Source organism: Mastigoproctus giganteus, chromosome 9 (assembly GCF_048544385.1).
Source record: "Mastigoproctus giganteus isolate SK-2022 chromosome 9, ASM4854438v1, whole genome shotgun sequence".
In the NCBI taxonomy this organism is placed as follows: Eukaryota; Metazoa; Arthropoda; class Arachnida; order Uropygi; family Thelyphonidae; genus Mastigoproctus; species Mastigoproctus giganteus.
In genome coordinates, this window is record NC_143583.1 from 196,789,428 (window position 1) to 196,809,137 (window position 19,710).

At 37.8% G+C, this 19,710-nt stretch overlaps 1 protein-coding gene across 1 annotated transcript in view; it reads left to right on the forward strand.

Moving 5' to 3' along the window:
- LOC150081006 (venom factor-like) overlaps window positions 1-19,710 on the forward strand; it is a 785,003-nt gene that overhangs the window by 320,826 nt on the left and 444,467 nt on the right. Inside the window, exon 20 of the mRNA XM_090382066.1 lies at window positions 15,697-15,906. Coding sequence (XP_090238192.1) covers window positions 15,697-15,906 — 210 coding nt within the window. The remainder of the gene's footprint in view (window positions 1-15,696; window positions 15,907-19,710) is intronic.

Sequence of the window (19,710 nt, forward strand, 5' to 3'; positions counted from 1 at the left end):
TCTCCCTATAAATTTCCAAGATTCTCTGATCTTATCACAAATCCTAGGCGATAACTCCAACATTGAAAATATATTCACTTATTTAAAATTAATAGGATATTTTGACCAGATATAAATCATATTTAAGAAATACAAACGCCCTTGTCACTAAACATTAATAGATAGGCGTAATATGGCCAAAGTTGCTTTTGCGCCAAAAAAACCCGACAACAACCAACCTACCAACCAAAGCAAGCATCAAAAAAAAAACAAAACAACCTTCTCTTTTCATGCATCCGTTCACTCCAAATGCCTCTCTAGCCCAGCCTTATGTTTATTTAAGCTATCAACTTCCACAACAAGAGATGGAAGTCTGTTCCAGCAATCAACAACCCACTAGTAAAAAAGGCAAATTTATGTACGTCTATTCTACAACTGGCTTTCCTCAATTTGAATCTATGACCCCCCTCAGGTTCGTAATCTGAACTAGAGGAAGAATCCCATCAGCATTGAGTTTGCTCAACCCATTCAAGGCCTTAAACACCTCATTCAGATCACCTCACAGGTGCCTAGTCTCCAGAAGCTGCAATTTTCAGAACTTAAGCCTTTCTTGGTAAGAGCACCTCTTTTTTCCCCTCAGCAATCTTGTTGCCCTTCTTTTTACTCGTTCTAGGAACTCTACATCCTTCCTAAAATGAGGCCTCCAGACCTATACAGAGTACTCAAGGTGTGGCCTGACCATTGCCTTGTACAATGGGATAATCACCTCCTTGTCCCTTCTAGCAAAATTCCTATATATCATTGACAAGTCTCCGTGACCTGCTCTGGCAGCCCTTCTGTACTGCTCAGAAAACTTCGTATCTGACTGCACAAATACCCCCCCCCCAGGTCTTTTTCATTCTCCACTTCTCTGAGTGTAGTATCACACAGTTGGTACATTTCTCTTGGGTTACTACTACCCATATACAGTACTTTGCATTTGTCAATGTTAAACTTCAGTTGCCACTTCTCAGCCCATTTGCCCAACTTATCTAGATCCTGTTGCAGTAGCATCTGACTTGATGACTGGATATGAGGGGCCAATCTTTTAAGGGCACAAAGGTCTTTACTGTCATTAACAACCCTGTTAACCTTTGTATCATCTGCAAACTTGAATATTAAGCATGATGTACCCTCATCAATATCATTGATGAATACACAAAACAACAATGGGCCCAGCACCGAATCCTAGGGAATTCGACTAATAACATTAGTCCACAAAGAGCAGTGTCTCTTGATATCAGAAATGTTGTACTGTGATATAGAATAAGCAGAATTTGAATACAGCAAGTACAGTGTGCATGAGAAGAATGGACAACGCAAGAGGAAAGGAATTATGCTCCTGGTTCAGAACAACGCAGATTCCAAAGCAGTACAGCCACTTGACAGTTTGCCTTGTAAGATTGAGTTAGGCATGTGTGACAAACAGTTCATAAACAAAAGTAGGAGTAATTATAGACTAAATGACTGTGAAGGGTATAATGAACAGCTATACAGCACTATAGAGTGGAACAGTAAATCAGAATGTCTTTTAATGGGAAATATTAACTTTCTGGATGTTGATTGAAAACTTGTGTATTGGTCTTCACTCAGTAATAGAAGACGATTTCTGAATTTTCCAGATGGCCGATTTTTATATCAATATGTTTGAGGCAACAAGAAAAAGTATTCTTGATCTGATTGTTAGCATTGGTTTCTCATGTATTAAGAATCTTTAGGTTCACAGGAGCTAGTTATTGTTGGTCACTCTATAATATGTCAGGACGATGGAAAATATATTATGCAAAAAGGATAGGTGGATTAGGACCAGGGTATGTCTGCCAGGAGCAAAAGTTGATAACATTGTAGAGCAGATATCATCTTTTAAGGGCACAAAGGGTGACATTGTTGTATACATTGGCACTAATGATATTAAGAGTAAGAGATCTGCAGAGTGCAATAGGACCAGGATATGTCTGCAAGGGGCAAATGTTGTAGAGCAGATATCATCTTTTAAGGGCACAAAGGGTGATATTGTTTTACACATTGGCACTACTAATGATATTAAGAGTAGGAGATCTGCACACTTACTTAACAAGTACAGGTTAATGTTGAAAAAAAGCTGTGAGTTTGGGTTAAATTTCAGTGTCTGAAATTCTGCCCAGACACGACAGGAGGGAGTACACGATGAGAGACTTGTCAATTAATTCGGCCCTGAAGAGATTGTGCAAGCCTCATGAGGTAGGACTTTTCTCAGCGTGGTCCGTGCTTGTTAACAGAAAAGACTGCTTCTACAGGGATGGAGTACACTTAAACAGAAGTGGTGCAAGAATATTTGCTGATGCTATCGAGGCAGTATTAGATGTGTTGAAAAACTGCTAATTTGGGGGGGGGGGATTCAGAGACTAACAGATTAACAATAGAGGTGAAAGAGATTCTTTCACTGCTTCTATTGAAATGTGCAGGAACCCGGAAAGAAAGGTGCTGGGGATTTCCAGGACTACTGGGATTTATCATGGATCAAGTAAATACATGGGCTGTCTTAGGATAACTAAGAGTAAAAACAGGTGCATGTATACTGGCATATACACCAATGCTAGGAGTTTGGTAAATAAATTTGATGAATTTGAGGTGCTGGTCAAGACATCAAAGGCAGATTTTGTTTGGATATCAGAGATGTGGTGTCACACAGATATAAGGAATACAGAATTGGAATTTGGGGAGAAAGGAAAGGAAGGGACAGGGCTGGCTTAAGGTTCAAATTTCAAGTCAGACAGGGCACCAATAGACCTGGGAAGGGAGGAGGAGTTATAATCTTAGTTAAGAAACACGTGTTGGCCAGAATTTTTGCAGCTCTGGCGAATGCTAAAGTTTTTATTTATATTTAGTTGTTAATTGTTATACCAAATTATTTCATATAAGTAGCTTTATAGTTCTAGTCAAGCTCCATGGTTTATTTTGAATTTCGATAGCGATTTTGATTAATACTTAGTGTCCATAGATTTTACCATTTTTAACTTGCTGCCATTGTTATATGATACAGAATAAGATAATGCACATCCTGAAATTCATAGCGTAAAATTTAATGTAAAACTAGATAGCGAAATACACAGCACTGTATTAGAAATCTGTAGATTAAAATAGTATTATCAATTAATCAGTAAAATTTATTAATCTTATTAAAGTTCACTGTTAATTAAATTATATTTAACAGAATCATGACCCAGACTAGAGCAGCAAAGTAGCATTCACAGAATAGCCAGAGTGCTGTGGCTCACAGGAGAACCGAAGTGGATGATTCTCCAATGCATCACAGTCTAAAACAATGTGAAATGTTTGCAGACCTGTCTAGAACAGGACACAATCTAGCCAAGGAGGATGTCTTTGTGTGTGCTAATGCAGGTACTGTGAAGAAATTAGATGGCAACTCAGTGTTCTGATGGGTGTCTATGAGAGTTTGAGGTAGTAGTAGTAGTAGTGACATGTGATGCAAGAAAGCAAGTGTATGAGCTTATGCAGCATCAGCCAAAAAAAAAAAAAAAATCACACCATTCCCTCCAGATGCCTGTCCAGTTCCTCCTTAAATTTATTTAACATATCAATTTCCACAATGACAGATGGAAGTTTGTTCCAACAATTAACCACCTGCTGGCTAAAGGCAAATTTCTGCACATCTATTCTGCATCTGTCTTTTCTTAATTTGAATTTCTGCCCCCTTAGGTTCGTAATCTGAACAAGTGGAAGGATCCCATCAGAATTCAGCGTGCTCAACGCATTCAAGGCCTTACACACCTCAGTCAGATCACCGCGCAGGTGCCTAGTCTCCAGCCACTGCAATTTGCAGAACTTAAGCCTCTCTTGGTAAGAGGATCCCTTCATTCCCTTCACCAATCTTGTTCCCCTTCTCTGTACACGCTCAAGCAAATCTACATCCTTCCTAAAATGAAGCCTCCAGACCTCTACGTAGTACTCAAGGCGTGGCCTGACCATTGCCTTATACAGAGGGATAATCACCTCCTTTTCCCTGTTAGCAAAATTCCTATATATCATTGACAAAACCCCATGACCTGCCCTGGCAGGCTGTCTGCATTCCTCAGAAAACTTCATATCTGACTGCACAATTACTCCCAAGTCTTTTTCATTTTCTACCACCTTAAGTGTAGTACCACACAGTTGGTACATTTCTCTGGGGTTACTTCTACCCATATGCAGTATTTTGCATTTGTCAAGGTTAAACTTCAGTTTCCTCTTCTTAGCCCATCTGCCCAAATTATCTAGATCCTGTTGCAGTAGCACACTGCCATTACTTCATTAACAACCCTACCAACCTTTGTATCATCTGCAAACTTCGACACTAAGCCTGATATACCTTCATCAATACTATGACGTAGCCCAGTGGTCAGGTGCGAGAGTGCATAGCACGCGTTCCTTGAGTGGACCGGGGTTCAAGCCCGTGACTACTAAATACGATAAATATTTGTATTGGTGATTTATTGTAAACTCTACTGACTTGGTTGTTGTGCCGGAGTACAAACAGAAAACTTTAAAAGGCCGCCGTAGCCTAGTGGTCAGGCGCATGAAAGCATAAGTACACGTGCCTTGAGTGACCGGGGTTCAAGCCCGTGACTGCTGAATATGGTACTGTTTCTTGTATTCAACCCTGGGGGCTCACATCTGGTGAGCATGGGCTTGGCAAACCCGGGGTCCTGAGCTGGATATCATCATTCTTCTCTATCTTTGTGACTCCTTTCTACGTCTCTCTCTCTCTCTCTCTCTCTCTCTCTCTCTCTCTCTCTCTCTCTCTCTCTGAGGATAATTCAGAATTTTTTTTTTTGACTGGTGCAGCAGAAGCCTCATGGATTCCTTGCACCATATGGCTAATGATGATGATGATGATAATGATAATATCATTGATAAATATACAAAACAACAGAGGACCCAACACAGAACCCTGTGGGACTCCACTAATAACATTAGTCTATGAGGAGCAGCACCCATTAATTACCACCCTCTGTCTTCTCCCAATCCACCATCATTTTATCCATTGTAGCAACTTACCCTTAATGCCATTCTACTCTAATTTGTACTATAGTCTTCCATGTGCAACAGTGTCAAAAGCTTTCCTGAAATCCAAATATATGCTATCAAAATTATTTTTTGCATCCAGTTCCTTTGTAGGTGTAGGGTAGATGCTCTCGAAGAAGAAATTAATATGAGGACCCATCAGGCTCTCAACTGCCCAACTCAACACCAGACCTCACTCCTGTCCATTAGGCAACACAGTGGCAGTCTCCAAGACAGAATGCGCTGATCCCACAGGAACTAGTTATTGTTGGGAACTCTATTGTCAGAGAGACAGTAAATATATTGTGCAAAAAGGATAGGTGGAATAGGACCAGGGAATGTCTGCCAGGGGCAAAAGTTGATGACGTTGTAGGGCAGATGTCATCTTTTAAATGCACAAAAGGTGATATTGTTGTACACATTGGCAATAATGACCTTAAGAGTAAGAGATCTGAATATTTACTTAATATCTGCAGTTCTACTGAAAAAAAGTCACGAGTTAGGGTTAAATTTGAAAGGGTCTGCAATTCTACCCAGACACGATAGGAGGGAGTATATGTTAATTTTTATTATTATTATTATTAGACGTATGGTGCAAGGAAGCCTGAGGCTTATGCTGCAGCAGCCAAAAAAAAAATTCGAAGAGAAGAATGATGATATCCAGCTCAGGACCCTGAGTGTGCCAAGCCCATACTCACCTGATGTGAGCCCCTGGGGGAGGAGCCTTTTCAATCAATTCAGTCCTGGAGAGATAGATTGTGCAAGGCTCATGGGGTACAATTTTTTTCAGCGTGGTCTGTGTTTGTTAACAGGAGAGGCTGCTTCTACAGGGATGGTTTACACTTAAATAGAAAGGGTGCAAGAATATTTCCTGATATCTATCAAGGCAGTGTTAGGTGGGTCGGAAAATTGCCAGCTTAGGGTGATTCACAGACTAAAAGATTAACAGTAGCTGCAGGCAGGGTGAAAGTGATTCTTGCATTGCTTCTATTGTAATGAGCAGCAGCCTAGAGAGCAAGTTACTGGGGATTTCAAGAGCTGCGGGAGTCATCATGGAACAAGTAAATACATGGGATGTGTTAGGGTAACTAAGAGTAAGAACAGGTGCATGTATACTTGCATGTACACCAATGCTAGAAGTATAGAAAATAAATTTGAGAAATTTGAAGTGCTGATCAAGGGCAGATATTGTTGGGATATCAGAGACATGGTGTCACACAGATATAAGCAGTGCAGAATTTAAATTTGGGGAGTACAATGTGTACAGAAAGAACAGGAAAGGAGGAGGAGTTACGCTGTTAGTGAAGAAACACGTAAAATCTAAAGAAGTGCATCCAGTTGACATGGGTGGACAGTGCAATGTTGAGTCAGTTTGGTGTGACATAAACAGTGGATAAGGGAAAATGAGAGTAGATGTGTGTTAAAGGCCTAATGACTCTGATGAGTATAATGAACAGTTGTGCAGAGAAATACAGTGGGCCAGTAAACCAGAATGTCTTATGATGGGAGGATTTTAATTTTTCAGATATTGACTGGAACTTATGGGTTGGTGACTCACACTAGCAAGACTTTTGTTGATTTATTGGAGGATTGTTTTCTACAGCAACACATTCGTGGGGCAACAAGAGGGAGTAATACTCTTGATCTGATTATCTGCAGTGATTATTTATGCATTAAGAATTTGCAGATAAAGGAACCACTAGGTGACAGTGATTATAGTGTACTGATGTAGAATTTACTTAATGATGTAGGTACCATTAAGGGTAAAGGAAAGGGTTTTTGTTTTCGTAAAGGTGACTACCATGGTCTCAGACAGTTTTTAAATTCTATTCAGTGGGATCAATTGATGATGTTACCAACTGTCAATTCTAAATAGGAAGCCTTCGGGGACTTAATCTTGGCAGAGAAGAAAAATGCATGGGATGCATATAAATTATTAGGCGACACAGAAGCATAAGGCAGATATAAGCTAGTCTGTAATGAAGTCACAAAGTAGGTGAGGCAGGCAAAGGCAGATTACAAATAATCTTTGGCAAAGGATGCAAAGAAAACCAGCAAAGAATTCTTTACTTATGTAAACTCTAGAAGTAAGGAGATGAATCAGATTGGTCCATTTTACATAGATGGTTCAACTATTGATGATCCTTCTCAAGTAGCAGATAAACTGAATGAGTATTTTGCCTCTACATTCACACATGAGGAGTTAATCAAGGAGGGGAATGCCAGAAGTTTATCCAACTCTAACAGGGACCTAAGTGATTTTATAATAACTGAGAGCAAAGTGAAGAAGAAATTGTTGAAGTTAAACATAAAAAAAAGGCAATTATGAGAGCATCCTTAGATTCAGAGGAGGTCCCCATGGACTGGAGAAGTGCAAATGTATCTCCAATTCACAAAGGGGATGCAAAGGGTGACACAAATAATTATAAACTTTTTAATTTAACTTCTGTTCCAGAGAAAATAATGAAGTCACTGGTTAAAGAGGTGATACAGGATCACCTAGAAGAGACTGCAGTTAACAAACACATGGGTTTATTAAGGGGAAGTCTTGTCTGACCAATTTGATTGGATACTATGATGTGGTCACAAAGGAACTGGATTCAAAGAATAATTTTGATATCATGTACTTTGATTTCAGGAAAGCTTTTGATACTGTTGCACATGGAAGACTGCTGTACAAGTTGGAGTGGTATGGCATTAAGGGCAAGTTACTGCAATGGATAAAGGGATGTTGAGTGGAAGACAACAGTGAGTGGTAATAAGTGGACAGTGCTCTACATGGACTAATGTTATTAGCGGAGTTCCCCAGGGTTCGGTGCTGGGCCCATTATTGTTTTGTGTATTTAGCAATGATATCAATGTAGGTATATCAGGCTTAATATCTAAGTTTGCAGATGACACGAAGGTTGACAGGGTTGCTAAAGACACTAATGACAGTATGCTACTGCAACAGGATCTAGAAAAGGTGAGCAGATGGGCTGAGAAGTGGCGAATGAAGTTTAACATTGACAAATGTAAAGTACTGCATTTGGGTAGTAGTAACCTAAGAGAAACATACCATCTGTGTGGTACTACACTCAGGGAGCTGGAAAATAAAAAAGACCTGTGGATAGTTGTGTAGTCAGATATTAAGTTCTCTGAGCAGAGCAGATGGGCTGCCAGAGCAGGTCACGGAGTTTTGTCAATGATATATAAGAATTTTGCTAGCGGAGACTAGGAGGTAATTATCCCTTTGTATAAGGCAGTGCTATATGAAAGGAGTACAAATTTGAAACACAGGAACGAATATTTTAAAATGTAAGAAATGTATTCATTGGGGGTTAAGAATGTATGAATCAGCATGAAAATATGTTTATGGTAATGAAACTTTGCATGTTTGGGAGAAAATTATTTTAAAATATATTCAATATAATTAATTAGAAATATTGGACATTAATTAGACAATGAAGAAGGAAGAAGAGGAATAATAGCATTACCTTATGAATAAATTCATTGACTGAAGATATAATAATTACTTGTGCGAATATAATGAATAATCTATGTCCATTTATATACATATACGACCTCTGGAAATTCTCGACATGGTGGCCTAACTACTTAGGTCACTGAATGTTTTAACTTTTTATATATGACTGGTATTTGGTGCATTATAGCCTTGGTTGCTGATGCGCCAATAAAACCCAAATCAAATCAACCTCTGGAAACCGGTCGTAAACCAGTTGTAATCAGCCTTCTGCACTAAGTGGGGCTCTGCTGTAGTGACCTTTCCTCTTCAAGAGCATGTCGTGGGACGCATGAGAACTCTTCCTATGATTAAAGCTGGCTCCTTTTAAAATTGGCCATGTGGTAGGCAATGGCATACCACCACATTATCTGCTGCCATCGAGACCATAACAAAACCAACTCCAAAAACTGCTGTTAAAGAAAGACCTGCAGCTAGGTGGAAGTATGGGATCCGTGAACTTTTCGGCATAACATTTGGCAGTGCCGCTCGTATAGCACATAATTTATGAAGTTGGAGGAATTTGTTAGTGGCCACAACAGCTCCTCAGGGAACTATATAACTGGAAGAAGAGAAGAGAAGAGAAGAGATAAGGCAATGGTCAGGCCGCACCTTGAGTACTGCATACAGGTCTGGAATCCTCATTTTATGAAGGATGTAGAATTGCTAGAACGAGTATAGAGAAAGGCAACAAGAAGTGTGAGAAGAACAAAGAGGTGCAGTTATGAAGAAAGGCTTAAGTTCTAAAAGTTGCAGCATTCAAAGACTAGGCACCTGCAAGGTGATCTGATTGAGGTGTATAAGGCCTTGCATGGTTTGAGCAGGCTCAGTTCAGACTGGATACTTCCATTTGCTCAGATTAAGAACCTGAGTGGGCATAGATTCAAATTGAGGAAAGACAGTTGTAGTGTAGATGTGCAGAAGTTTTCCTTTAGTCAGCACGGGTAGTTGATTGCTGGAACAGACTTCCATCTGTTGTTGTGGAAGTTGATAGCTTAAATAAATTTAAGGCTGAACTAGACAACGATTCCTAGATAGGTGAAATGGGAAGGTGGTTTTTTTTTTTTTTTGGCTAATGCTTTATAAGCTTGCTTTTTTTGGATCATATGCCTCAGCTAATGCTAGTGCTAATTCTAATACTTAATCTAAGGAAGTGCATCCAGCTGACATGAGTGTAGAGTGCAATATTGAGTCAGTTTGGTGTGACATAAGCACTGGGAATGCAAAATTGAGTTTAGGAGTGTGTTATAGGCCTAATGACTCTGATGAGTACAAGGAACAAGTACACTGCTGCAACAGGAATTAGCAGATGGGCTGAGGGGTAGCAACTGAAGTTTAACATTGACAAATGTTAAACTTCTGCATGTGGTAGCAGTAATCCCAGAGTGATGTGCCAGCTGGGTAGTACTACACTCAGGGTAGTGAAGAATGAAAAGGACCTGGTGCGTAATCGTGCAGTCAGATATGAAGTGTTCTGAGCTGGCAGGCAGGCTGCAAAAGTAGCTCCTGGTGTCTAGTCAATGATATACAAGAATTTTGCTAGCAGGAATAAGGAGGTAATGTTGCCTTGTATAAGGCAGTGTCTAGGCCACACTTTGAGTATTGTATACAGGTCTGGAGGTATCATTTTAGGAAGGATGTAGAGCTGCTGGAAAGAGTGCAGAAAAGGGCAACGAGATTGGTGAGTGGATCAAAGTGTTGTTGTTACCAAGAAAGGCTTAAGTTCTGCAAATTGCAGCATTTGGAGACTAGGCACCTGCGAGGTGATCTAATTGATGTGTGTAATGGTTTCAGCAAACTCAGTGCTGATGGGATTCTTCCTCTTTCTCAGATTACTCACCTGAGGGGACATAAATTCAAATTGAGGAAAGAAAATTGTAGAGTAGATGTGTGGAAATTTGCATTTGGTCAGTGGGTGGTTGATAGTTGGAAAAACCTTTGATCTGTTTTAGTGGAGGTCAACAACTTAAATAAGTTCATGGCAGAACTAGACAAACATTTTGTGAATGATTGGTAAAATGGAAATGTTTTTTTTTTTTTTTTTTTTTAATCAGAATGTCTTATAATAGGAAATTTTAACTTTCTGGATGGTGATTTGAAAATTGTATATTGGTCTTCATTCAGTAATAGAAGATTTCAGAATTTTCCCGATGACTGAGTTTAATACCAATATATTTGAGGCAAGAAGAAAAAGTATTCTTGATCTAATTGTTAGCATTGATTCCTCACGTATTAAGAATCTTTAGGTTAATGAACTATTAGATTTCTAGTGGTCGTAGTGTATTGACATGAGGTTTATTGAAAGAAATAACTACTCCAAGGGGAAGGGATTGTGATTTCACAAGAGGTAATGGGAAGGGATTGTGATTTCACAAGAGGTAATCTGCTCAGCCATTTTTTAACTTTTTTCACTAGGCCATATTGAGAAATATAAATGCCAAATATTAAGTGTTCAAGAAGGTATTTTTGTATGCAAAATCATCATGTATGTGTGTGTGTTATTTGGTTTGTTTTTAGGAGCATTAGCAACTGAGGCCGTATTGCTCAAGGTATTTTTATATGCAAAATCATGGGTGTGTGTGCGTGCGTGCGTGCATGCATGCACATGTTTGCACGAGCACAAATGCAGGAAAATATAAATATTTTTATATGAAAAAAGTATTTCTTTACTTAAAGGCAAATTTTGTTTTATGGTCTATAAACTACAAATGTCAGTTAAAACCATAGATGTCATTGTGTGCAGAATTATTCAGCAATAGTGTTGCTGTGAATTCATACCTCTATGCTGATGATCTCAATATTTCTTGCAATTCACAAAACATGACCTTCATTGAGCGGCAGCTCCAAATTTCAATTAATAACATTCAGATATGGATGGCAGAGAATGGGTGTCGACTCTCTTGCTCAAAATCTAATGTAATTCACTTTTGTAACAAAAGGAAGATACATCTAGATTCAGAGCTACACTTGACAAATCAGTCTATCTCAGTTGTGAACAGCATTCGGCTCCTTTGTCTGATTTTCAATAGCAAATTGAACTTTGTGGAATACATTAAATATCTATGTACATCTTGCTAGAAAAAAATGAACATACTCAGAATTATTTCTTCAACATCATGGGATGCAGATCGATACACGTTACTTCACTTGTATAGAGCCCTAATCAGATCTCACCTTGATTATGGTGCACCAGTATATGATTCTGCTAGGGAGAGCGTGCTAACACAGCTTTCCCCTATCCGACATTCTGCCCTGAGGATAGCTATAGGCGCTTATAGAACTTCTCCAATTCAAAGTCTTTTCATTGAAGCTCATGAACTTCCCCCAAACCTCAGGAGAAAGATGTTACTACTCAACTATACAACTAAAGTCCAAAGTCTACCTGCCTATTCCATTAGACCGATAATTAATGACCCCCAGTTCACAATGTACTATAGAAATAAACCCAGAGCAGTTCAGCCTACTGCTCTCAGATTTCAGGCATTATTACAAACTTGGAACATAGATTTTGACAAAGTTCTTCAAGATCCAAACAGTCCAGATTCCCCATGGTATTATATTAAACCATCCTGTGACAGCTATTTCCTAAACTGGGGAAAACACTCTCTTGCAAATGTCGACATACAGCATACAACAACTCCACATTGCCCACACACAAAATCATCTGCATTTTACAAAAATATATACCGATGGGTTAAAATCTGAGAGTAGAGTAGGTGCTGCAGCTGTCTTCCCTCATAAAACCTTCTCTGTATTGCTTCCCAGTGAATGCAGCAGCTATACAGCTGAATTATACATCATCAAACTTGCAATAGAAAATGTCCTCCATCTGTCCATCCATAAAAGCATGATATATATACGGACTCCCAGAGTGTGATTACAGCTTTACAAAACATTTCTTCTCAAACATATCCTTTAAATAAAATTCATAAAATCCAAACTGATGCATATCCAAGAACTCCAGCAAGTGGTCATTTTCTGCTGGAGCCCAGGCCATGCTGGGATACCAGGAAATGAACGTGCGGACTATGCCGCTAAGTATTCATCCAACAGAGAATCATCACGATATTATCTTCCATATCTTGACTATAAAAGTGATATATGAAGAATATGTAGGGAACAATGGACAATTCAATGGCAAGCCCAAACGCATAATAAATAAACTCCTCCAAATAAAACCTGAACTACAGCTACGGTCCTCCAGCTTCCATGTAAACAGAAGGGAGGAAGTAATTTTAACCAGAGTGCGAATTGGCCACAGTCATCTTACCCACCTTTATCTCCTCACAGGTAAAGTGTAAAGTGTATTGATGTCTAATGGCACCAGGGATTTCTCCCATCTCCACGTTACTTTCATTGTAGGTGTACCAGTTCACTGGGAAGGCCAGAGATTTAAAAGTGTATGGATTTTGTATAAGTGTAATGTTGTGTATCATTGTTCATCTGGCCATTTAGCCGCTGGACCCCTACTGAGGCCCAACATTTCCCACACTTGGCCCCGTGGCGGCAGACCAGGTACACAGTAGCATGAAGCGTTACTCTGGCAGGCCCTGCCACCTAGTTTCCTGAGATTTCAGCGGCTAGGGCCTATGTAAAAAAATAAAAATAAATAAAAATAAAATAATGCAACACGCGGCAATTTTCGGGGTAAGACACTAAAGAGATTATTAGAGGCCAAAAGGGCATGCATGACTTGATTTGAACAATTAAAATTTTGGTAGTGTGGGGCATATGCTATGATGTTTAGTCAGAGTGGGGAGGAGACTGAAGGCTGGAGGGGAAAAGTCAGAAATATGGGGTCAATAGGGAAGACGACCCCAGAAAAGGTCAGTGGGGCATGTCCATGGTAATGATCCTCCTCAATGCACACAGTGCGACTCTCCTTTTACAGTGAAACATATTCTTGTTGAGTGTACTTTATACACCACTGCCCGCCAAGTCTCATTTAGCTTTCTTCCAAATCTTAAAGAACCCCTGACACTCTACCACATCATAGGCAGTGATGCTAATCTGCTGGAATTTTTCCACTTTATTAAACTGATTAATTTATATCACCGTTTTTGAATGATGTCATAACAGTCACCATGCATGTGTCACATTCATAACGTTGATTTGTGCAATATGGCCAAAGTCGCCCTTGCACCAGAAAAGCAACAACAACAGCAATAGTGTTCTCAGTAGAACCTTTGTATTACTTTTTTTTAAATATCAATGGACTACTTACTAATTTTGTCTTTTTTCTTTTGTTTTCCTTCTGTGGTATGTAAAATTTTTATATTTTTCTTTCAGCTTATTTTGGGTGTTGATAATGATGGAAACAAATAGTTTCATCATCATTCTACACCAGGGTCCTAAAGTATTTGAGGGAAGGTGTAAGTACAAAATGCCCAGACATGGTGCACTTGGGGTTGACTTCTGCATCACAACAATGTGGCAGTCCGCATTACTTTTCTGGTTCAGTGGTTTTTAACAAATTAAAAGGATGAAGATTTGAAGGCATCATGGAGATTCAAGCTGAATCGCAGAGTGTGTTGGACGCTTTAAACAATGGAAAAAGCACTGGGATTGATATATAAATTCTGGAGTTGACTATTTTGAAGGGGGAAATGGAACATGTAACTAACATAAGTCTAAATTAATTTTATTGTCTCAGTCCGGGATCTTTTGGCTTGCACCTCATTTAACTAATGATGAGGAAACAACTGAAATTCCTTTCATACGAATTCTGCTTTTAGAATTGTATTGTACTATCATTTTAATCTCCTTAAATATTGTTGGCGAGTGTTATTTTCTATGCAAAAATTATTTCCAATGATTTTACATTATTATGTGATGATTTCCAGGATTGCATTAATCGTAAACTCTGGGCAGGAGTTCTTAACCAGAGATGGCTCGTTTTCCCTTTTGGAGGCAAGACGGAAATATGGGGAGGGATTTTTTTTTGTTGTTGTTTCAGTTTTTCATTGTTTGGGTTTTTTTAATAATGGAGTATAGCTCTAAATAGCAAAGTCAGTCAGATGGGAATTTTCTGACCATGAATTTCATTTATAAACTTTGAAACTAAAAATGAGTGAAGCGGGGGGTGGGGGGGGTGGAATTAGACAGAAGGTAACTGTTCAAAATGGTGAAGAATGCCTATGCTCTAGAAGTATCTATTACGTTGCTCAGCGTAATTCTGAGTGTTTTCCTTTGTTTTGTATGAAAAAGATATAGAATAAGAATAATTTGACTTTGTGGATATGTGGAGATGAATAATTGCTGTAGAGCAGTAGTGTTCAACCGGGGTGCCACAACAACATTCCAGGGGTGCCATGTAATTTAGGTTTAAGTTACTTAAACTTACTTTTTTAAAAATTTATATATTTATTTCATTATAAAAAGTACAGCCTTATTATTGTGTTCCATAAACTACAATGACAGTATTTGCATATGTCAACTGATCATTCTATTTACAATTCTAAAATAAAAAAATTACAAAAAAACCTCACATTATAAAAGATAACGGTTTCATTACACAAAATATTACATCACGGTTAACCTTTTGTGCTGCCTTGTCGATTGGGACCCAACATAACACAAACATATGCCTCATGACTTATGTATCGAATTAAGCTCGATGATATCATATAACATATTATTTTAATATTAGATAGAGAGAGAGAATTGGATCTAACAGGCAGAAAATTGAGTAGGGGTGCCACAAAATAAAATAAATTACTTAAAGGTGCCATTATTAAAAAAGTTTGAAACCACTGCTGTAGACAAAAGAGAAGATTCTTAATTATTTTGGTATATTAACTTTGTATTTCCTTTCAGAAATTATGAAACATAACTTTATAAAGGGTTTAAAGGAGTCATTATGAAGGCATCATTTATCTATTATTATCTTTATTTAAATATTTATAATGTGTTGTTATAACAGCGATCTAAATAATTTTAATGAATTTTTATCACATCTGATATAATTTTTATGAACTTATATGAATTTATTATAAATGTTTAAAGAAAGAGGTAAAAAAAGTGAATAAATAGCCAGTTAATATTGCTAAAATATTTATGTATTTCTTCTAGTGAGTTAGCCAATTTTTAATTTGAAAGTGAAATTAAATTGGAATTTTTATCTCATTGTTAAGGTCACTGTATATATGTATGGAGTAAAAGATCTTTGTACAGGAGTAGAAGAGAATGAAAAAAGTGAACGTAAACGCTTGTATGTGGAACCAAATTCAGCAGCAAATGCAGCATTTCCTGTTGTTCCATTAAAAGAAGGCAATTATGATATCCGAGTTGTTGCCCTCAGTGAAATTGGTAGTGACATCGTGGTTCGCACTCTGAATGTCGTTGTAAGTTTTTGTCCTCTTCACATTTTGAAAGTTCTGTTAGTTGAAGAAAGTATGTTGTGGGAAAGCATGAAAACTGTAAATTTGTAAAGCTGATATATATATATATATATATATATATATATATAGTTATATATTTATTTTTTTGTGTTTTTTAATGTATTGGGAAAAGGGTATTATAGTGTTGTTCTTAATGAACTAATCTGAAATATGAGTAATATTAATTAAATCATGCGAATCAAGTGAATTTTAATGTATACTTCTTCTTCTTCCAGTCACATAGTTCCCTGAGGAGCTGTTGTGGCCACCAACAAAATCCTCCAACTGCATCGATCATATGCTGTACAAGCGGCATCAGAAAATGTCACGCCCAAAAGTTCACTGATCCCATCCTTCTACCTAGTTGCAGGTCTTCCTTTAACAGCAGTTTTTGGAGCTGGTTTTGTTATGGTCTCTGTGGCATCAGATAATGTGGTGGTATGCCATTGCCTACCATATGGCTGATTTTGAAAGGGGCTGGCTTTAATCATAGGAAGAGTCGTCATGCATCCCACGAGATGCTCTTGAAGAGGAAAGGTGACTACAGCAGAGCCCCACTTAGTGCAGAAGGCTGATTACAACTGGTTGTCACCTGGTTTCCAGAGGTCGTCTGACTGTATTATATCAAAGCCTCTTTCCCTTCAATATTTCTTCTTCTTTTGATGCAATATCCAATTGGAGGTTGGCAACCACCATGCTCTACTTCTCTCTGTCTTGAGCGAAATGAAAAGAATCCTCAGCTGATCTTCCATTTCACTAGTAGCCATGGTGATTATTCTTGGGAAGCATAGTGCAGTAGATTTCCCTTGCTTATTGCACCACAGTACTTCAGCTGTGTCTGCTGGTTCAACTACGCCAGAAGTAATCCGAAAACGAGCCACAATGAAGTCCGGAATATAAATACATATGAATTATTCAATTAGTTTTGCACTATTTATTTTATTATTATTATTATTATTTTAATCTTCAGTGAGGTGGCACATTATCCCTCTTCCTCTCTCAGTCTCTAGCTAATAATGTTCAATATATTAATGATTTTTGAATTTTCTGAAACATATTTTCACGGTGGTTTATACAGGCTTAGTCCCAATGAATAAATTTTAAATTATAGCCAGATAAAACGTTAAGTATTTACACTATGCTGTAACATAGGCAAACAATCAGCTGACTGTTAGAACTAAGAATGTTCCAACTTAGTATACAGTATATCACAATAAGTAAATTAAATTCCCACACAATAGAACCGCTTAATGATTGGCAATGTTTCTGAATTCCATGTTGAATCCAGTCATCAGGCTTATTGCAAACTAAATAAATTAAAACAATAGTTTTCTGCCCTGAGCAGTGTGCTCCATTCTTCATTCTTTCATGTTGGACAGACAACTTGTGTGATCAAGATCCGCTAATATTCATTAAATCCGACAAATACTAAATTATTGTGGTTTTCTCTTGTAGAGCATCTGTGTCCTCATTTTGAAATTGAATCAGTTTTGATTTTAACCAAATAAAAAAAATATATAATAACTAGCATATTAAGAAATATTAAAATTTTGAAATATTATATTTTAAGTCAGCAAATTTCTTACCTGAGATATTTTTCAGGAATAACTGCATCCACATAAAATGTAATCAGAATAGATGGAAATTATTTCAAAGACCTGCTTTAAGATGGAAGAACCTTGCAACAAGAGAAAGGAATAAAAACAAGCTTTGACCCTAAATTCATGCCTGGCAAATAATTTAAAGTATAATGGGAGAAGATTACCTGAAGCTTGATGGGGGATTTTTGTTTATACCATCTTTAAAGGGGAAACACGTGTCAAAGGCCGTATATATAGCCACGGCACGTTTCATTGCTGTATTTCAAAAGCAAGGGAGGATGAGTAAGTAGGCAAAAGGAAGAGAAGCAGGATAGAAGGAAAGTTGCCACTCCCTCATATTTCACTAATACTTTGGGAATCTAGGGATTTAGAGCAGCTTAAAGGTCATTTAGGGGAAAGAATATAAAAGTTTCCACTTGGAAATCCAGTTGCATGACTAGCTGTCCCCATTAGTAGAGGTCCCGAAATGGGGGGGGGGGCATTGTTGTGTTTTTTTATTAAATTTAAACTTCGTAGGATATTTTTATCCCATGCCTCTGAAATTATTATTAGTCTATGTATGTTTATTGACTTGATTGTTGATCTTATTGTTAGAGTATCACTGGTTTCTAGCTTAAATTTTGTGTTTTGTTTGTCTAATATTATGGTGATTTCAAAGGATGAGTAATGTCCTATGTCTAAGTGGTGAGCTACCACCTCAGAACTAATTTTTTCCGTCCAGTCTATTTTTTGTTTATTATTTGAGGCTACTTTTAAACTGCTTTTGTGTTTTTGGATTCTGCTATGTAACAATGTTCTCATGCTGCCTATATATATATATACATACAGTCGCAGTCTGTTGTGCAAGGAATTGCATAAACTGTAAACTGTTTGTTTGTTGTTTAAAGACTATTGTTTTATTATATTTTGTTGAATTTTTAAGGTATGCCCATAGTTTCTTGGAGCTGCCGAAGGCTGTATTCCTCAGAATCTTTGAAAATTTTTTTCAAAGGTTGGTAAGTTTCAACATATGGGAGGCCTATCCATTGTTTTATCATTACTTCTTGTTTTTTTTTCCTTTACTATTTCTTTCGACAGTATTTAAGCCATTTTGGAACCACGGTTAGAGAATCTGTCCTTAAGTAATTCAATTTCCTATTTACAATCATCCTGTATAGTTGTATACTTGAACGCTGAACTGGTGTATTAAGATTGATTTCCAAATTATTAGTGAAATACGAAGGGGGCAGGAAATTTCCTTCTATTCTGCTTCTCTTCCTTTTGGCTACTTACTGATCCCCCCCCCCCCCTGCTTGTGAAATACAGCAATGGAATGTGCGGGGCTTTATGTACTGCCTTTGATCTCCCATTATACTTTAAATTATTCAGCATTCGTGGATTTAGGGTCGAAATTTGCTTTTATTCCTTTCTCTTGTTGTAAGGTTCTTCCATCTTAATTCAGGTCTTTGAAATAATTTCCATCTATTCTGATTACATCTTATGCGTATGCAGTTATTCCTGAAAAATATCTCAGGTAAGAGATTTCCTGGCTTAAAATATAATATTTCAAAATTTTAATATTTATTAATATGATATTTATTATTACATTTTTATATGGTTAAATTCAAAACATTTATTCAAATTCAAAATGAGGACACAGATTCTCTACAAGAGAAAATCACAATAATTTAGCATTTGTCCGATTTTACAAATACAAAGGGTACTAGGAAAGTTTTGCAATATGACGCAACAATGAATCACAGGAAGCTGCTTGTTGCTGCATGTTGAGACATGTTCATACGTGCATAGCAGCCGCCGCGCCAAGTCGATGGGCTCAGTTATTCATTAGTAGTGAGAGTGTAAAGTGCTTGCGATGGCATCGTGGTCACGAAATGAGATAAGGACAGTTTTGCGGTATAATTTCGTGCGTGGTTTAACCATAGACCAGTGCTTAGAAGAAATGACTCTTGCACTAGATGATGATTGTCCACATCGTACAACAATATTCAGGTGGTATAGAGAATTCCAAAGGGGAAATTTCACTCTGGAGGATTCTGAGAGGCCGGGAAAGCCACGAACGTCAGTTACGGAGGAAAACGTTACTGCTGTGAGGAAAATGCTTGACGAAAACAGGCGAGTGACCTACCAACAGATAGAGGATACTTTGGGCCTAAATGCACCAGCAATT